The sequence below is a fragment of the Myotis daubentonii genome, chromosome 7 (genome assembly GCF_963259705.1).
Source record: "Myotis daubentonii chromosome 7, mMyoDau2.1, whole genome shotgun sequence".
Taxonomy (NCBI): Eukaryota; Metazoa; Chordata; class Mammalia; order Chiroptera; family Vespertilionidae; genus Myotis; species Myotis daubentonii.
In genome coordinates this window covers 2,764,900-2,783,848 of record NC_081846.1, presented here as the reverse complement: position 1 = coordinate 2,783,848, position 18,949 = coordinate 2,764,900, and the positions used below count along the sequence as shown (strand labels likewise).

At 38.3% G+C, this 18,949-nt stretch overlaps 1 protein-coding gene across 16 annotated transcripts in view; it reads right to left on the bottom strand.

The window, feature by feature from the left end:
• PMS1 (PMS1 homolog 1, mismatch repair system component) overlaps window positions 1-18,949 on the bottom strand; it is an 83,973-nt gene that overhangs the window by 31,581 nt on the left and 33,443 nt on the right. For 14 of the 16 annotated variants that reach the window (XM_059702547.1, XM_059702541.1, XM_059702542.1 and 11 more), the window contains 4 exons: window positions 15,078-15,194; window positions 7,566-7,688; window positions 5,952-6,095; window positions 4,889-5,772 (listed from right to left, as the gene is read on the bottom strand). In XM_059702547.1, coding sequence (XP_059558530.1) covers window positions 4,889-5,772; window positions 5,952-6,095; window positions 7,566-7,688; window positions 15,078-15,194 — 1,268 coding nt within the window. The remainder of the gene's footprint in view (window positions 1-4,888; window positions 5,773-5,951; window positions 6,096-7,565; window positions 7,689-15,077; window positions 15,195-18,949) is intronic. The other 2 variants (XM_059702554.1, XM_059702544.1) reach the window with 1 other exon arrangement.

Here is an 18,949-nt window from a genome sequence, read left to right as displayed (position 1 = left end):
ACTCAACAGAGAAGGAAAATTATCAAAAGGATAAAATGGAAATGGAAATTCTAAAACTAAGAAACACAGTATCTAAAACAAAAATTTTACTGGGAGGTTTAACAGCAGGTCAGAGATGGCAAAGACAGGGTCAGTAAAACAGAATACAGCTCAATAGAAATTATCCAATCTGAACAACAGAGAGAAAAGTGATTGAAGATTGAAAAACACCTTAGTGACTTATGGCATAAACAGCAACCCAAAATGTAAGTTACATATAAACAATAAAAGTGAGGGGCGGAAAACATTTGAAGAAATGAAATTATGGCTGACACAACCAATCTGGAGACACACATTTTACATATCCAAGGTCAGTAAACCCCAAGCAGGATAAATCCAAAGAAATCCACAGCTAAGTATATTAGAATCCTAACTGCTGAAAACCAAAATAAAGATAAAGCAGTCAAAGGAGAAAAAAGGTATTACATAATTGCTAAAAAGGAAAGGTAATAATAATATTCTGAAAGGAGTTAGATAAAAAGCAAACAGAGACATTACAAAACAAACAAACACCACCATAAAAATAGACACTTTCAGAAAAAAAATGTTGAGAATCTATTTTCAGCATCATTGTACTATTGAGGAATGACACCAAATGGATATTCAGAAATAATGAACAGCAGAAATGGTAACTGTGTAGGTAAATAGAAAAAAAATCTTTAAAAAATTATTTTTGAAAGATAACTTTAAATTTAAAAATATAGTATTTTAAAGTGAGGTTTATGTTGTATGTAAATATAAAATAGATGACACCAACTGCAGAAAGGACAAGAGTGGTAAATGGAATTATACTTGCCTAGTTTTTATACAGGGTGAGGCAAAAGTAGGTTTACAGTTGTTCATATGGAAAATAGTAATGGTAATACAAGAATAAACTCTCACATACTCACAACTATAAACCTACTTTTGACCCACTCTGTATTTGTGTGAAATTATATTCTACGAACTCTTAAGTGATAAATTAAGGATGTATAAAATATTCCCCAAAGCAAAAACTAGTGCAAAATTAATAAAGGAATTAAAGTTAACTATTAAAGTATATTCCTTTAACCTGAACTAGGCTGTTTCCCCAAAAAAGGAGAAATAGAGGAACAAAACTGATGAGATGAACAAAATAAGAAAATGGTAGACCTAAACTCAACCCTGTCAGTCATTACATTACATGGACTGAATATTCCAATTAAAAGGCAGGTTATGTAAGGCTGAATTTAAAAAGCAAAATAAATAAATAAATAAATAATAATATATGTCTATAAGAGTTACACTTTAAATATATAGACACAGACTGTTCAAAAATAATACTTATGTATTTACTCTAGTATACTTTTTATTGTTATTTTAGAGTGTATGCCTACTTATTTAAAAAAAGTTTGCTGTAAAACAGTATGCTGGCAGCAGCCTCATATATCTTGTATTTATTAAATCTCTTGCATCATTTTCTTTTGTGCCTGATTTAATCTCATGCTTTACACATTAGTGTAGTCTAAATGAACAGCGTTGTAAAATCTACAATAGTGTACAGTAATGTCTTAGGCCTTCACATTCACTCATCACTCACTGACGGACTTATTCAGAGCTCCACTCCTGGTAAGTGCCCTATATAGGCATACTATTTTAATCTTTTATGCCATATTTACTGTGTCTTTTCTACATATCCCCATCTTTAAGCAGTGCATGACTATATATTTTACAATTGAATATAATATATTAAAAATAAACTATACAGATACACTCAACAAATATGATGAAAATCACTGAAATATTTTATTGAGGGGATGATGCCAGGTATAAAGGTACATATGATTTTATATATATATAAAGTTTAAAAACTGGAAAAAGCAAGCTAGTGTGATGGAAATCAAAACAGGGCTATGTATGGAGATTGGCTGGTCCAAGTGGCATAAAGGGACTTTCTAGGGTGATGAAAATGTTCTACATTTTGGGGTGGTGACCATGGGTCTACACATATGAAATGCATTGAGCTATATATATGGTTAAGATCTATGCATTTCACAGCCTCTATATTTTACCCAATTTAAAAATCCATGTAAGAAAGCACTGCAGGCACAGGCACTAAAAAAACAACAACAAAAAGACAAAATAGTCAATCCCAGCTCCAAAGAGTTCCTTATACTTTTGCTATCACATCAACACGGAATAAGCAATTCCCTGAGCACTGCAAAAAGAAAATTTACAAATGTTAATATTCCATTTACTAAATAGATACTAGTAAAATTAAATTCAATACAACAACAAGCAAAATTACAATGATTAAAATTATAATGGTTTCATAGCTAAACATTTATTTTTTCAGTTATTACTTATTTCTCATTTTAGAGTCATCAATGAAAAAAGTTACGAAATAATGAACATTTTAAAATTTTACTGGGTTCTAGCATAATTGTTAGATCAACCCTTTTCTAAAAAATTGAAGTTTCTATTTCTCCAGGCCTAGGCTGAGGGCAGGCAGCACTGTTTTTTAAAGAGTTCTATGGGTGATCCTAATGCATATCCAGAATTGAAAATGACTATGATTATGGTCAGCAAAGTGTAGTGGCAAAGAGCACAGACCACCAAGACAGACTGCCTGGTTTGGCTCTGCCACTTAGTAGCTCCGTAAATCTCGGCAAGTGATTTAATTTTTCTGTGTCTCGGTATGGATAATCTACAGCTACTTCACAGTAGAGTAATACCTGGTACATTGTAAATGGTGATGTTTGATACTATTATTTTCTATCAAGATACATAATGAAAAGGGAACACAATTTGACTAATGGTTAATAATTATTTAAGCAACCTTGCTAATTTCTTTTTTAAATTCAGTTTTAGCCGAAACCGGTTTGGCTCAGTGGATAGAGCGTCGGCCTGCGGACTGAAAGGTCCCAGGTTCGATTCCGGTCAAGGGCATGTACCTGGGTTGCGGGCACATCCCCAGTAGGAGATGTGCAGGAGGCGGCTGATCGATGTTTCTCTCCCATCGATGTTTCTAACTCTCTATCTCTCTCTCCCTTCCTCTCTGTAAAAAATCAATAAAATATATTTAAAAAATAAATAAATAAATTCAGTTTTAAATTTGAGTCTAGAAAATGTTATCTCTTGTTTTAAGAAATGTAAGAAACGGGCTGAATTCCATTGTAGGTAATATGCATAAAACATTTTTAAGAAATATGAATAGATCTGTGTCAGAAAATAAAAATGCTATTAGTGGGAGAGCTGTATTAAATGTTAAAGTGAAATTAAGAGACAAGAGACCGTAGTATGTTGTTTAGTTGGCACTTAGTACTTGTTTGTTAAATAAAAAAATGCTATCTGGATGAGAATGTAAAAAGACCTTGTTTCTCTGTAAACTAGGCAAAAAATGCCTCTTTTGGTTAGTCACCATGTCATATTCATAATTTTTTACGTTATTTTCTCTCATTTCTACTTAGAATCCGAACCTGTGGATTAGCTATATAAAACACATGATTTACTTTCAATATTACTACAATTAAGTATTTTTAGCTCCTGGATATTCAAATTCAAGATTTCCTGTACGGTGGAAATGAGTTCAAGATGAAGGTCACCAATTGTAATTAATTATAAAGTGCAAATTTTCACATATGGTACTAATCTTTTGATTTACTCAAGAAGTCAATTTCATGAGTTTCTTGGGAAATATAAAAAGTTATGTCCAAAGGAATATTAAGTGAATGTTAAGTAAAAACATCTGCTACTTTTGACTTAATGTCATTAAGGGATTATTAACTGGAATGGAAAAATTATAATTCTGATTTGACCAGTAATCAATTAAAGTGATGTTTTAGTGACTAAAGATTACATGTAGTTACAAAGTTTACTTACCATTTTCAATAATGCCCCAATTACAATTTATTCTTAGCTATTTTAAGTAGAAATATGTTCCTACTGACTGCAAGTCAAAGTTCGAGTTAACATCAATTGACTGAGAGCCCAGTGGCAGGTCACATGCCAAAATCTGGTTTCTAATCCACTGAAGGAGAGGCAATCATGGGGGTGGGGAGGGACACGAGAACCAGAAAGGAAGAACTGAAAGATGGAAGTACTCCTGCTCCAGTCTGTCCTAAGTTCTCAGCAGAAATCCCTGATTCTAGTTCTTTCTCAAGCTCTGTTATGGCTTACAGAGCCCCTTCATGATCTGGCCTGCCTTTCTCCATCTTTCTTTATCACACTCCCATCAATTCAACTCCTATCAGAGAGGGCACCCTTCAGTTCCCAAAGAACATCACTTTGCTTCTAGTTTCTGTACCTTCTTACATGCTGTTCCTTCTCTCTAGAAAACTCCCTACACCTTTCTGATTAATTTCTATTCAGGGAAGTGTTTCCTGTCCCACAGATGAGATTAAGACCAACTGCTAAGTGTTTTCATAATTCCCTGTATTTTTTAAATTGGGGGGGGGGGGGGTCAATGGGGGAAAAAAGGGGGACATCTGTAATACTTTAAACAATAAAGATTTAAAAAACTCATCATATTCTATGATTATTATTGTAAAACTGTCTTCTTCCCTAGGCTACGCCATTTAGAAGTAGAAAATGTTTACTTATGACTGTATTTGAAGTGACTAGCTATAGTACATAGGGCCTGGTACACTGAATGCCCTCAACATATATTCCCTCATTTAAGGACAGAGGGAAGGGAAGGTGGGAGGGAAAGGCTAAGAGCGGGTCAGCCAGAGCAAAAGCAAAATTTTCTAACAAAAAAGTGATGCCAAAAAAGGTACTCTAGCTAAGTCAAAAGGCATTTTCCACAAATAAGAAGTTAAAAATTTTTTTTGTAACCCAGTGGATGGAAATATTTGAACATTCAGGTCACATGCAAGCTCTGGAAACTTACTTCAGTTTTTCCTCTTCACTCAATGTCTTCCACAGTTCTTCCATCTGTATCGTTGCAGCCTCCAAACTGGTCTGAGGATTTTCTGTGAGAAACTGAACACGATGATCGTGAACAAAAAGGGCGCTTGCTGACATGGGTTTCTTGATGGCGCGACGGCTGATTAAATCGTAAGCGGTCAGCTGTCCTGACTTGTGATCCACCACGTTTGACTTTTTGTTCCAGGACCCGTCACTGGGATTCCCCTGTTCAGGACTTGGGGGGCTCCTCTCACTTCCTTCACGCGCTGAACTTCCTGGAGGCACTAGGATCTTCACAGGTTCAATGTTTTCTCCCATCGCATTTTTGAGTGCATTTCCCCTGCTCCAGTTATCTGCACAAATTTCCACAGACTTCTCAGGAACTGCTTCTTTCTCATTTCCCCCACTCTCGTCGATACGGCCTTGGCTGCCATTTTCTGATTGGGCGTGCGTAACAGAACCTACAAAACAAGTTTCAGTATATTCCTTCTGGGTGTCCTCACTTGATAAATTATCCATTGGGATCTCCAGAAACGTATTTTTAGTGTTATCCATGTTAGAATTTTCACTAATAAAAAGGTCATCATAATGGTCATGAACGTGAATATGATTTAAACAACCGTTAACGTTTTCTCCAGATTCATCAGCATGCACATCATTTTGAAAAGAAATGCTCGAAGTATCAACATTTGGATAATTACTTCCAGATGATTCCGTCTTATTAAAAAGCACATCTGTTTCTGCTTTTTTACTAACAGCCATGTCAGCTGAGGAAACATCTGTTTTACTATTTTCATAAGAATTTGTACTAGGTAGTGATCCGTAACAAGTCGTCATCAGATTTTCAAGAGCAATTAAAACAGATTCCTACAAATACAAATTAACAAATGTTAGGAGAAATTATAGAAAAATTAAATAGACAAGATTTAAAATAATAGTTAAAAAATAGGTATAAACAAGCAAATCTCCTTTGTCACACAAAAATGGTTAAGATAGTATAAGTTTGTAAATAACATAAATTCAAATATTTATCTAAAAAAGTTTACCTTGTTCTGTAACAATACTTGACTTTTATCCGGGGTTAAATTTACATCCACGTTAGCTGTAGGAACATCAATTTTCAGAAAGAAAATGGGATACAAACGAGTAGATTCCTTTAGGCACTTCAGATTGTAATAACGTCGGATTAACTAGAAATATATGTAATGAATAAAAGACAAAAAAACCCATATAAATAAATTTTGCCATCCATAAAACACCACCAAAAGAATAATATTCAACTGAGAGGATGGAACTGCTTATCAGGAAAATCAGTATCTAAATAGTAACACTCATTTAGAGGCCTTGAACCTATGGGAATGAAGTACAAGCATTCATTAAGCAGTGCAAACATCCAAGGCAACTGGCTTCATAGTTAAAGATCATCAACCTATGAACCAGGGGGTCACAGTTCAATTCCCAGTCAGGGCACATGCCCAGGTGGCAAGCTCCATCCCTAGTGTGATGTGTGCAGGAAGCAGCCGGTCAGTGATTCTCTCTCATCACTGATGTTTCTATCTCTCTCTCCCTCTCCCTCCCTCTCTGAAATCAGCTAAAAAAATAGTAATTATATATATATATATATATATTTATAGATAGATATGTGTGTGTGTGTGTGTGTATCTCCACAGTGTCAAAGTCCAGAGTTCAAATCCAAATTCTGTTACTTCCTGGCTATGAAACCAAAAAAAGTGACTAACATTTCAATTTTTTTTTATCAAAAATAAAAAGAAAATAATATATCACATAGTTGTAAAGACTCAATCAGACATCATATGTAAGGTACCTAGAAAAGTATTTAATAAATATTATTGTATATCTTTCTCCTTTTCCTTATCCTATATAATAAAACCCTATATGCAAATCGAGTGAACAGCGGAACGTCCGGTTGCTATGATGTGCACTGACCACCAGGGGGCAGACGCTCAACATGGTGATGGGGGTGGGGTGGGGCCGGCCAGCCAGCAGGCAGTGCCAGGCCACTAGCCAAGGCGGGTGCTGGGGGGGGTGGGGGGGGGACCCGACTGCCCCACCCACTGGTCGCCTCACAGATTGGCCCTGATCACCAGTCAGGCCTAGGGACTCTGTCTCTAGGGAACTGTCTCTTAGATTTAAAAATTAAAACCTGGCAAAGGCTACTCTAACACTGAAAAAACAGGATGATGCAACAATGACATGCATGGACATTGGCTTGCACATTTTGTGGTCAGCTCTGATTCTGTCACTTATAACTGCGTGACAAAGCCAATTACTTAACTTCTCTCTGCTTCAGTTTTTCCACCCATAAGATGGGGAAAATGGTACTACTGCCTCAGAAGGATCATGTTATGTATACTTTTTATAATCAGGGCAAAAAAATGTAGCTGTCCATACAACAGCAAGATGCCTTTCACTTGTATGAAAAGTATGGTCACTGGTGCATGCAGCATCCTGGATTGCAAGAGGGATGTCTGACTGCTGGTTTAGGCCCGACATCCCCCGCCTCCCGTATACGAATTTAGTGCCCTGGGCCTCTAGTTTCAGAATGAAGTATTAGCAGTAACCCTTGTAACAAGTTGACAAATGACAGAGCTAGTTTTCATTTCTGATAGAAGCAATGCTTTTTTTCTTAAACAGATTACCTTTAATATGTCTTTTTGGTGTATTGGTCGACTGTTTATAAAGATGAAACTCCTTTCTGGGGTTGAAAGACTTGTGGAAGAGTGGTCTGCATCATGCTTTGGAAGAAATCCACTTAGATAAATCTATAATTGTAATTATAGAATTAATACGCAATGTAACAATAAGTGTGGTTCCATAGGTCTGGCTACATGCTATACATTACAAGTTATCAAAACATACATACATTTTCATCTTATGGTCTGGTAACCATATCTTGAGCATTAACTTTAAATAAAATATTGGAAGCATGTTAAATTGGTGTTCTCTGCCTCTAACTCCTTCTGCAATTCTATGTTAAGGAAAAATTGGCATTCATAAAAGCTTCATGAATGGGCATATATTTTACTGCCACAGACATAAATACTGCTCTCTCTGCTCAACTTTAAATTCTCCTTTTCCTTATCCTATATAATAAAACACTAATATGCAAATTTAAAATTTTCTTTCCCCATATTGTGACTTTCCTCTGGCTGTTTGTCCTTTTCTTTCAGCCACCTTTTCCTATAAAGTAGTAGCTGTTTCTATATTTATTCAGAGTATGCTATAAAGCCAATCTGACTGGGTTTTATTTCTGAGTTAAAAATCTCTTGCTCTTTGGATTCCAAGATGGCTGCAGAATTCATGGAAGCTACACCAACCTGCTCCCGGCTCAAACTGGATTTATAGCTAAATTATAAAGCAATCAACCTGAATAACCAACTGAAGGCTAGCTAAACTGAAATATAATAACCAAGAATTTACAGAAGAAGCCATGTAGAGACTGGTAAGAAGGGCAGAGACTCAGAAAAGGCTAGCCCCCACACTCAGATGTGCCAGTGGCTGTAAAACTCCCTCTCCTAGGAGCGTGGTGACAGGGATCCCCACCAAGAGCAACATCAGGAAGAGGAGCCCCACAGCACCTGGTGGTGAAAATGGGTGGGAATGCAGTCTGTTCGGGAGAGCCAGACACCACCTTCCCAGGGAAGAGCACTCCTATTGTTACAGCACCAGCCTGGGGAGTACAGGGTCCAGACTCCAATTTCTGCCTCCAACTGCGGGCAAGGCCACATTGCCATATTTAGTCCTAGAGGGTCGCTGGGTACATCTAGCAGTGACTTTTAAGGGGCCCTCTTTTTTTCTGGGGGGAGGGGAGGAAGGGAGGCTCAAAGCTGGGACACTCAAAGTGTTTGACTCTGAAGTCTATTGTCTGGGACTTGGATGAAGTGCTTAGCTACCTCCTATGGGCTGGATGGGCTTGGTGAAGTTAGGCAAGGTGGGGGCGGGAGGGGGGGGGAATGGGGCCACCTATAATAGTGTCAACAGTAAAAATAAAGTTTAAAAAATATCTTGCCCTTTGACATTGATTACAGTGTTGTATTTTATCTTATTTTTCATTTAGAGAACTCTTTTACAAACAAACCAATGATTTATTCATTATCTTTATGCATTCTTTCTCTAGTTTACAAATATAAAGAGAAGGAAGAAAATGAAGAAAGATCCTAGAAACAATTACCACTGAGAAGAGAGACGCTGAGGGAACAGGAGGCAAGGACTATGCTCCCACTTGCACCTTTAAAGATAATATCATCCTTAAGAATACAGTTTAGAGCCAGACTGACATGATTTAAATTCCAGCTCCACTACTAGCTGTCATCTTGGTCAAGTTATTTAAAATACCGGCCTATAATCTATCTGAAACCAGCAGAACCAAATGTGTTATTAACCTGTTAAATAATAGTAAACTTTCAGTTTAGGTTTAGAAAAGTCAGGGAATCTGTGGGGTTGCTATTTTCAGTTACCCAGAAACCATGCGGCTCCTTAACAACATAGCCTGTAGGCCGCCACCTATGTCTATGGCTATTGCTGCCCTGGGAAATAAATGTTTAAGGAAGACACATTACCAATTTTAGAACGCTAAGTGCATTATTGTCACAGTGCCAAATTGTGCCAATCTTAAAAAGTAAATTAGTAAAGCTGGATAATCCATTACAAAATGATACTACTTAATTAACTGTAAAACTTCACAGCACTTAGCAATGGTTGTATAATTAAACAGGTAACATGAGATCCTTCTTAAAGCACCTGCTGAGCATCAGGGACAGCCGATTTAGTCTCTAAAAGACTTACTAAGCTTGTGGATTAAAAAAAAGTCTGCCCCAGATAGGTAATTATGAAGACTCAAATGATGAAGAAATTGTTAATACTGCTAGTGTTTTCCTTTCATACCATCTTGATCGGCCACTGAATAATCACTATTACTTCCAAAATACTGAGCTTTTAAAAATGGTTTAGGATAATCTTCAGAACTAACAAACTACATTTAAGTTATATGGAAAGAGTAAAATCAAACAGCAAAGTTTTATAAAATACTATAAAAAGTGAAAATCAAGCTAGTTCATGGGAAAATAATGTCTATACGAGACCAAATCAGTGCAACAAAATAAAACATTAGATAAAGAGCCCTGCTACCTACCCAATCTGTCAAACCCATCTCTTCTCTTCCACCCCAATTCTGTTGAAATAAAAGTAACTGGTTTCCTAACACTTGTCCTTCTCCCATTTCAGTAAACTTCTAGAACACCATGGAGTTATGTTCCTAAAGTAATACTTTAAGTACTTTCTTTGGTCAGGATAATGGGATAAGTCATGTAGAAATTTCCTGCTCCCTCATCCCAACTATAAATAGATGACACAGAGAGATAAAATTAGTTTTTACAATAATTTCAAAAGACCTAACCATTTTTAAAAATGACAAACATAAAAACGTTACGTGTGAAAAACATAACAGGGCGTAATGGCTGAGGTCAAGAGCCCCATGTGCTCTAGGATCAGACACCAGCTATGTTAGCTGGAAATTAAATTCTGTATGGAAATAAGGAGAGAGAACACACCCATAAAAACATGGAATTGAAACCAGTCTTTCCAACTTAAATGGGTGGCTGTGACATCCTCCCTCCAACCCAGCCCCCGAAAATGCTTATAAAGACTGTGTGTGGCTGTTTGCAAGGGTCACAGAAAGAGCACACACAACTCCAAAACAAAAACAAGGCTAAGCCCAATCAGCTAGGAAAAGGGTCCCTAAAATCGTGGCAGGATGAAAGGCAGTAACTACTAATTATAACACCTCGTTCTGAACTGGGGCTGGGAAGGGGGGTAGTATCTGCCAGAGTATGAGGAGGGAGAGAAAGGGAAAGAGGGAAAAAAATCTAAACAACAAAAATGACAAATGTGCATTCAAGGTGATTTTGCAAATTAAAATTTCAAAGCATCTAAAACAGCAGGGAATGAGAATATTCTCTCAGGAAAGTAGAAATGATAAAAGAACATGAAAAGGACTTTGACGTTACTATGTATACCATGCTTTTAAAAGAGTAACAACAACAAAAAAAATCCATTCTATAATAACCCAGAAGATAAAGAAATCAAAACTAATAGCTATAAATTAAGTTTAGAAGAGAATAGAAAAATGAATACACTCTGAATTCTAAAAATAATATCAACTAGAAGACAGATGTCAAAAAACCCCAAAACAGAACTGGCGGAGCTCCATGAAGCCAAGAAAACCACACAGGGAAACACCTAACCGATGGTCCCACCGCAGTGGTGTAACTGGGGCCACGGCCGATAACTGGAGATTCTTCCCAAGTGGAGTTCCTGTGCAAAGGAAACCGGCCTTTAACGTTCAGGGAAGAGATACATGAAGATCCTCTACACCCAGGTCCCCAGTGGCCATCTACCAGCCAAGTCCAGGGAGGGGCACTGACGACCAAGTTCCACAATGTAAAGGTGTGTGGTGGGGACACAACTACTAGCAGCTGGCAAACAGACTTAAGACGGCCTTTGGCCAGAAACGCAAAGGTGTCGAAGAAACTCTGACATAAAACAACTCTCCCTACAAGCCCCAGAAAGCATGCAAGGGTGATGGGTGGCTGCTAGCAACGTAAGAGAATACCCGTCTCACAGAAGATGGTATTTAGATTACTCTCACCAGAGACACACTCAAAAAAAGTTTACCATTCTGATAGCCCATGGGACTGGAGCCACTCAGCAACATGTCTTCCGAATTCTCCCATGCCTCAATGCCAACATACCCACAGGAAGGTGCATCAAAAGTTTTGGTATCTCCCACAGATTACCAACAGCCCTTATGAAATTCTATCTCAAGAAAAGATCTTTTTAAAAATCCATAGGCAAGCATGGATCTGGCAACACATCTCGCTACACATCAGAGGAAAAAACTCCCAACTGCAGAACTGGCTCATGAGACAGTCCCATCAACACACGGAACCATACCTGATCAAGGCCTGTCAGCACTTTTCATGCTTCAATGCGCACCTGGAGACCTTGTGCAAATTCAGACTCTGATTCAGTGTGTCTGGAATGAGGACTGATTCTTCGTTTCTAACAATTAGCTCCCAGGTGATGCCAATGCTATTGGTCTTCAGACCAGCCTATGGCAGTTAGAATTTCTAGCGCACAATACCACAGACATCAAGCAAGGACCTCCTGCCACACGCTTCCCGAGTTACCAGGGTAGGCAATAAAGTCCCATGAAGCCCCAGGAACCTACGGGAATTTAGACAATACCCTGACCATCCCAAGTCAGCCACCATGACCAGTCTTAGGTGGCATTTGGGTGTGTCGAAACCAAGTGAGTTCTGAAAAACAGGATCCATGTCAGATCATGGCCATTCTCCAGGCATTGCAGCTGGCCACTAAGGCTGGCCTGACTCCTTCCTGGGGCGAGAGAACTCTTAAGGCATTAAGTGAGCACAAGTTCCCATCCAAGACTCTACTAAAACGATAATAATTAAAAACTCAGCACTGCAAAGAGAATAAGAGGGGAACCAGTCGTAGAAAAGAGATTCCCACAAATTAAGAAAAGAGAGAAGAGCAGAACCCAGAAGCCAACTGTCCAGTAGAACAGGAACCTTCAGGCTTAGTCAGCAGACTCACAAAAACAACAAAAGAGCTCTTCTTAACGGAAATGAATAAGGACAATCTTCCATAAGCCAATTACAATTTAATTTAGTGCTAAGAAAGGGGAGACAAAGGAGGAGGAGGAGGAGGGGGAGGAGGAGGGGGGGAGGAGGAGGGGGGAGGAGGAGGGGGGGAGGAGGAGGGGGGGAGGAGGAGGAGGGGGGAGGAGGACAGGGAGGGGGAGGGGGGAGGAGGAGGGGGGAGGGGGAGGGAGGGAGGAGGAGGAGGAGGGGGGAGGAGGAGGGGGGAGGAGGAGGGGGGGAGGAGGGGGGGAGGAGGACAGGAAGGGGGGGGGGGAGGGGGGCGGAGGAAGGGATGGAGGGAGATAAACTGAATTTCCCAGGCAGTGCGCATGGGTGCAGAGGAAGCCTCAGCCCCTAGTGGACTGTGATCCCCCAGACTCCAGGCACAGGATCAGGACCAGGATCTTCTTAACTTAACACGAAGTGGAGCCTGACAGCCACAAACACCAAGTTCCCAGTTAGACTTGCTATTCAGGGGAAAAGACAGCGAAAGAATGAGAGGCTTGGAAAAAAAGAACCTGATAAGCAAATTGAAACTGGCCTCCTAAGAAAAAAGATTATTTAAGGAACAAATAATTAAAAGACAAAAAGATATAATCTTCAGAAAGATTCAAGATTTTGTATCCATAAAACAAGAATAAGTTACTAAGAAGCAACACAACTTTAAAATGCTCTTAGAAATTAAACATAGCACTTTCAGAATAAGAAAAAAATTCAGTAGATGGGGTAAAAGAATCAGAGAGATCTCCAAAAACTTACAGAAAAAAGGAAGATGAAAAACTTGGAAAAAAAACCAAAAACAAAAGAAAAATAAGAGGTCCTAATCAACAATAGGGAGCTTTCATTAAAAAAAAAAAGTCTTCAGATTCAGGTCTCACACCAACAGCTCAGCATATTAAGCAAATGTACAATAAAAGACACACACCTACACATATCCTCATAAAATTTAAGAAGAAAGATAAAGAGCCTACAATTTTCAGGTATAAAAACACATTGCCTCGCCCTAGAAAGAAAGAATTATAATATATTAATCTTCCCATCAGCAACAATGGACAGTCAAAGATATTCAATGTCCTCAAAGCTCTAAAGAAAAATTATTTAATCTAGAATTTTATGTCCACCAGAGTATCAACAAGAGAAAGTGAAAAATAAAGTCACTTAGACATGAAAGTTTACCTCTGCAAAAGATATTTAAAAATGTATATCAGATAAACAACAATGAATTCCAAAAAAGAGGAAGGCATGGGACACCAGAAATAGTTGAAATAGCGAGTACTCCTATGAAAAGAAAGCCCAGGATGAGAATGCCTGAAACAATCAATCCAAAAATGAAATAAGTGAGTCTGGGAACAATGAGTGCAAAAAGAATGGAATGACATGGGTTACCAGTAATAGCTAGAAAGCTGAAAGATTTTATTGCTGACGTAATAAAGTAAGTTTCTTCACTAAAAAAAGAAAAGAAAGAAAAATTTGGGAAAGTCCAGAAAAATGAAAAATAAGATAGTCCATATAAGAGGCAAAGAAAAACATGACAAATTTCATGTAATTGATGGGGAAAGAAACAAAGAGATGCCATTTAATTGGGACAATGGGAATATTCTCTATGCATGGCATAGAGAGACATAAAACTAGATCCCTACAGAGGGAATGTAATGAAGATTATTTATATAGTGCTGTATACCCCATATATAGTTTCAACTTTTATAATCAATCTTCAAACAAACTATGGAAGACTTAAGAAATCTCTATTATAAAAGGCCTGTGGCCCTAACACCGTAAGGACCAAAGACCAGCACGGGTGGGCAGGGCTGCGAGCGTGGCAAGGTGCGCGGGTAGGCGGGGCTGTGCGATTTTGCGTGCTGGGCTTCTAGTGGTTATATAAGAAAATTGGTTATTAAACTTGGTAACATAAAAGTAGAGTTGATATGACGGAGAGGAAAGGGCAAGCAGAAATAAGAGTGGGGTGTTAATAACCACATCCAATATAATAGGAACTCAAGAAACACTGTCTGAGGGTGATAGATCAAGAAAAGGAAGTTGGAGCCCTAACTGGTTTGGCTAAGTGGATAGAGCGTCGGCCTGCGGACTGAAAGGTCCCAGGTTTGATTCCAGTTAAGGGCATGTACCTTGGTTGTGGGCACATCCCCAGTAGGGGGTGTGCAGGAGGCAGCTGATCGATGTTTCTCTCTCATCGATGTTTCTAACTCTTTATCCCTCTCTCTTCCTCTCTGTAAAAAATTAATATATTTTTTTAAAAAAGAAAAGGAAGTTGGAGTATATATTTAGAACAAGAAAGGGAAAAAAAAGTAAGAGTTAAAAGTCTTTTTCTTTCATAGTGGAAAGTAAATAGATGACATCCTAAATCTAAAAAATTTAAAAATTAATGTAAGTACAATAGTTAAAGGCTCTTGCCCCCTCAAACCTGCAATTGGGAAATAATGTAACAGTTTCCTTGGCAATGAGACTTTTAAAGACCATTTCTGTGTGTACCTGAGCTTCCTCCGAGTGGTACTGAAAAGGCTCCATGTTGCCCATGACAGCAGTCCCCAGAACAGACAGGAGAGCCATCTTATGATCGGATGCTCTCGTTTTCTGCCAAACCACTGCCTGGGGAGAAAAGACACAGATAACTTTTAACTGTTTAGATTGACTACATTCACTGCACCCCTGATTTCTATATTTAGCCTCCGTTTATATCTTCAGGATCGTTTAGAAGAGATGCATGAAAAGAACAGATGCATGAAAAGGCTGACAGAGCTCTGGTTCTGAATTTTAGTAGCTGGGTACGCTGCAGCGTAAAACTGATTTCACTTCCCTTAACCTCGGTTTCCTCCTCTCTACACGATAACTAAGAATATTACCTCTCAGAGTTGCTGGGAAATGAAAATATATAATGGAGGCAGACACATAAGGCAGTGCCTGGCATAACACAGTTTCATTATGTATTAATTTTCTCCCTCTTCTAAACTTCAGAGTATATACTTCAGCATATATTTAAATTAAATTGTTCCTCTAAATAAGGTATTATTTGATTAAGGATAGACTATTCTATAAGGTTTCTGTAAATAGTTGAACTGGAATAATAATTTGGAATAATGCATACTTTTAAAAATTACCTTCATAATTACCTATTATATACAGAGAAATTACAAAAAGCTACCTGAATCTCATAAACTCAAAAGCTGAATAATGAGCTTGCATTTTTCCACTGCAAATATGTAGCTGGGTGGTTTAAGAGAAACATGGACCACAATCAGGTGTGCAATATTGCAATTTCTTCAGTTAACATATGGCCCAATTATAGTCAAATCTCTTGAGAAACCGTCAACACAAGTACATTCGTTCATTCAACAAATATTCACTTAGCCCCTCCGCAATCCCGAGGAAAATGTGTAAAGCATCACCTCAACGTGCAAGGGGCAGGCAGAGGAAGGAGAGGAGCCTGCAAAGGTGTGTCAGGGAGGCAGGAAGAGCCGCAGGACAGGGCGGTGCACAGAACAAAGACGTTTCTAAGAAAGAAGACGTAGTCCTATGTGACGAGTGTCAAGAGATCAAGTTAAGAACAGAGATGTGGCGATCAGGAGGGACAGACTAAGGAATCTGGGATGGACTAGATGTGACACGGTGGCTGAGAGCCTGAGAAGGTGAAGCACAGAAAAACCAGGAATGTGACTGGGTCCCCGGTACCAAGAACACTGTCAGGGCCCAATAAACACCAATTTGTTGAAGGAGTGAGGAAATGGATACAGCTTTTCCTATAGAAAAGTAACTCTAGTGGAGTTGAAAACTAGCTCTTTGTTTTGAAAGATTAAGACTGCTGGTTGCCATACCACATACACATTAGGAATCATGTCTTAGTAACTAAGTAGTAATTTTGCTTTAGGAAATCCAAAGCAACCTTTGATTTTCTTTCTTTTTTAAAAAAATGTAACGGTTTTGAGATATAACTCACACCATTACAATTCATTCATTTTATGTATACAATTCAATGGTTTTTACATTTGCAGAGCTGTGCAATTATCAACATAATCTAATTTTAGAACAATTTTATCACTTCAAAAAGAAACCCTGTACCCATTATCAGTCACCCCCATTTCTTCCTACTAAGTAATCACTAAATTACCTTGTCTCTATAAATTTGCATACTTTGGGTATTTCATATAAATGCAATCATACAATACACAGCATTTGTGAGTGGCTTCTTTCACCTAGCACAATGTTTTCCAGGTTCACCCATGTTGTTTACCCATCAGTACTTCATTCCTTTCAATGCCTCCATATGGCTCCACTGCATGGACATACATTAGAATGACCTTTCATCAGATGACGGCGTTTGTGTTGTTTCCACTTTTTAGCTATTATGAATGATGCTGCTAGGAGAGCTCATGTACAAGTTTCTGTGTGCCGTGCTTTCATTTCCCCTGGGTACATACCAAGGAGTGGAACTGCTAGGTAAGGCAGTAACTTTATTTTTGGAGGGACTGCCAGACTGAAATCTGCACTGCCTGTGTGTTTGTAAATAGACAAAGAAGTGCTGCTTCTGCTATCAAGGCTGTTATTTTAAGCTAGCCAGGAGCTTGTGCTTTAAGGGACAATATTCAAAATAACAGCAAGTAGGTCAAGTTCTGAATAATCTGCAACTCTATTGGAGTGAAATGACCCCCTGCCCCTGCTCCATACTTTCCATATCACAAGTTACTTTTAACAAAAAATTGTCAATAAAAACTTATTCACAAAATAATTTATCTCTTCAAAGCTATGCTAGCTGATACTGACATACACATATAGAAAATATGCTAAAAATAAAGTAGTGAAAGTATTTCAAGAAAACTTATGGTTCAAAATTCCTGCTTTAAAGCCTGTGATACTTGTAAACATCACATTATTTAGTTTGTATTAGAGTGATGCCTCAGGTGAGACCTAAGATAGAAATCTTTGTTGATTAATATATAAAGATGCTATTTCACTGCCTGATCTGCTGAATAGCTACATAGAATTATAAAAAGGTTACTTGAGGAAATGGGTTCTAAAAAAGCTATGAAACATGAAAATCATTAAATGTGAAAAAAAATGTTTAAGTAAACACTGCTAGTAGTTCTGGAGTATTATTTCACAGCAGGCAACTATTGCACCAAAGGGGCTAATTTAGAAGCATTTTCTAAACTAGCCTTACAGTTGGGCTAGCAATAAATGATAAAGAGGTCTCCCAACAAATTCAATCTTCACTATTAGGCAAAATCCATTATTAAAGAAATAGACAAAAAATGATAATTAAAAATGAAGAATCTAGAAGAAACTAAATTTTTAAATACTACATTTTCTATAGTAAATAGTTTTTAGTTTGCTTTCCTTACCATTTAATTAATCCTATATTATTTTCTAAAACAGATATTCTTCTCACTTCCTGAAGTTTTCATATATTTTGCCCTTAGGCCGAAAGCTTAACCTGTGCTAAAAATAAACACACATGCCCCCATATGTTTCCTATTTAGGTCACACAAAGTTGGAGCATCTAGATGTGCCAACTAAGAATCTGACTCTAGTCAGTATGATGACAGTGCAAAAAACACCTCAATCAAAAATATATTATTACATGCACACCATGTAGTTGATTGAAGATATATAAATATATCTTGCCACTGTTCCTACTTAATTACATGTACTATTTGAAGGAAATAAAATTAGATGAGAATACTCAATATTTAATTAGTAAACCTCAAATGTGAAGGCAATTTGTGATAATGGGGAAAAGGATGCTGCACACAGATGATGCACACTCCTATATAATAAAGAGGTAATATGCTAATCAACCCTCACGCCCTTACAAGATGGCTGCCTCTATCCAGGCTGGGAGGGGGGTTAGTGAGGGACAACCAAACAACTGAACAAGCAGGCTGCGTGGGGCGACCAGGCCGGCGGGGGGACTGTGAGGGGCAACCAGGCTGGTGGGAGGTGGGGGTAGTTAGGGGCGACCAGGACAGCAGCGGGGGGCAGTTCGGGGTGACCAGGCCAGCAGGTAGGTGAGCGATTAGGAGACAGAGGCCCTAGGATTGGGCCTAAACCAGCAGTCGGACATCCCCCAAGGGGTCCCGGATTGGAGAGGGTGCGGGCTGGGCTGAGGGGACACCCCCCCCCCCGCATGAATTTCGTGCACTGGGCCTCTAGTTAACTAATAAAGGCAATGCCAATAAGACTGTCTGAGCAAAGAAGACTCCTTCATTAATATGAAATAAAAAGTATACATATTGGCCTAATTATGTGCCAATTATATGCACAGATGGTCTATGACGTTTTAACTACTTCCAAGGTCTTATACTAGTAAGTTGATATAAGTGATCAGTATATCTGCTCCTGCATACTTA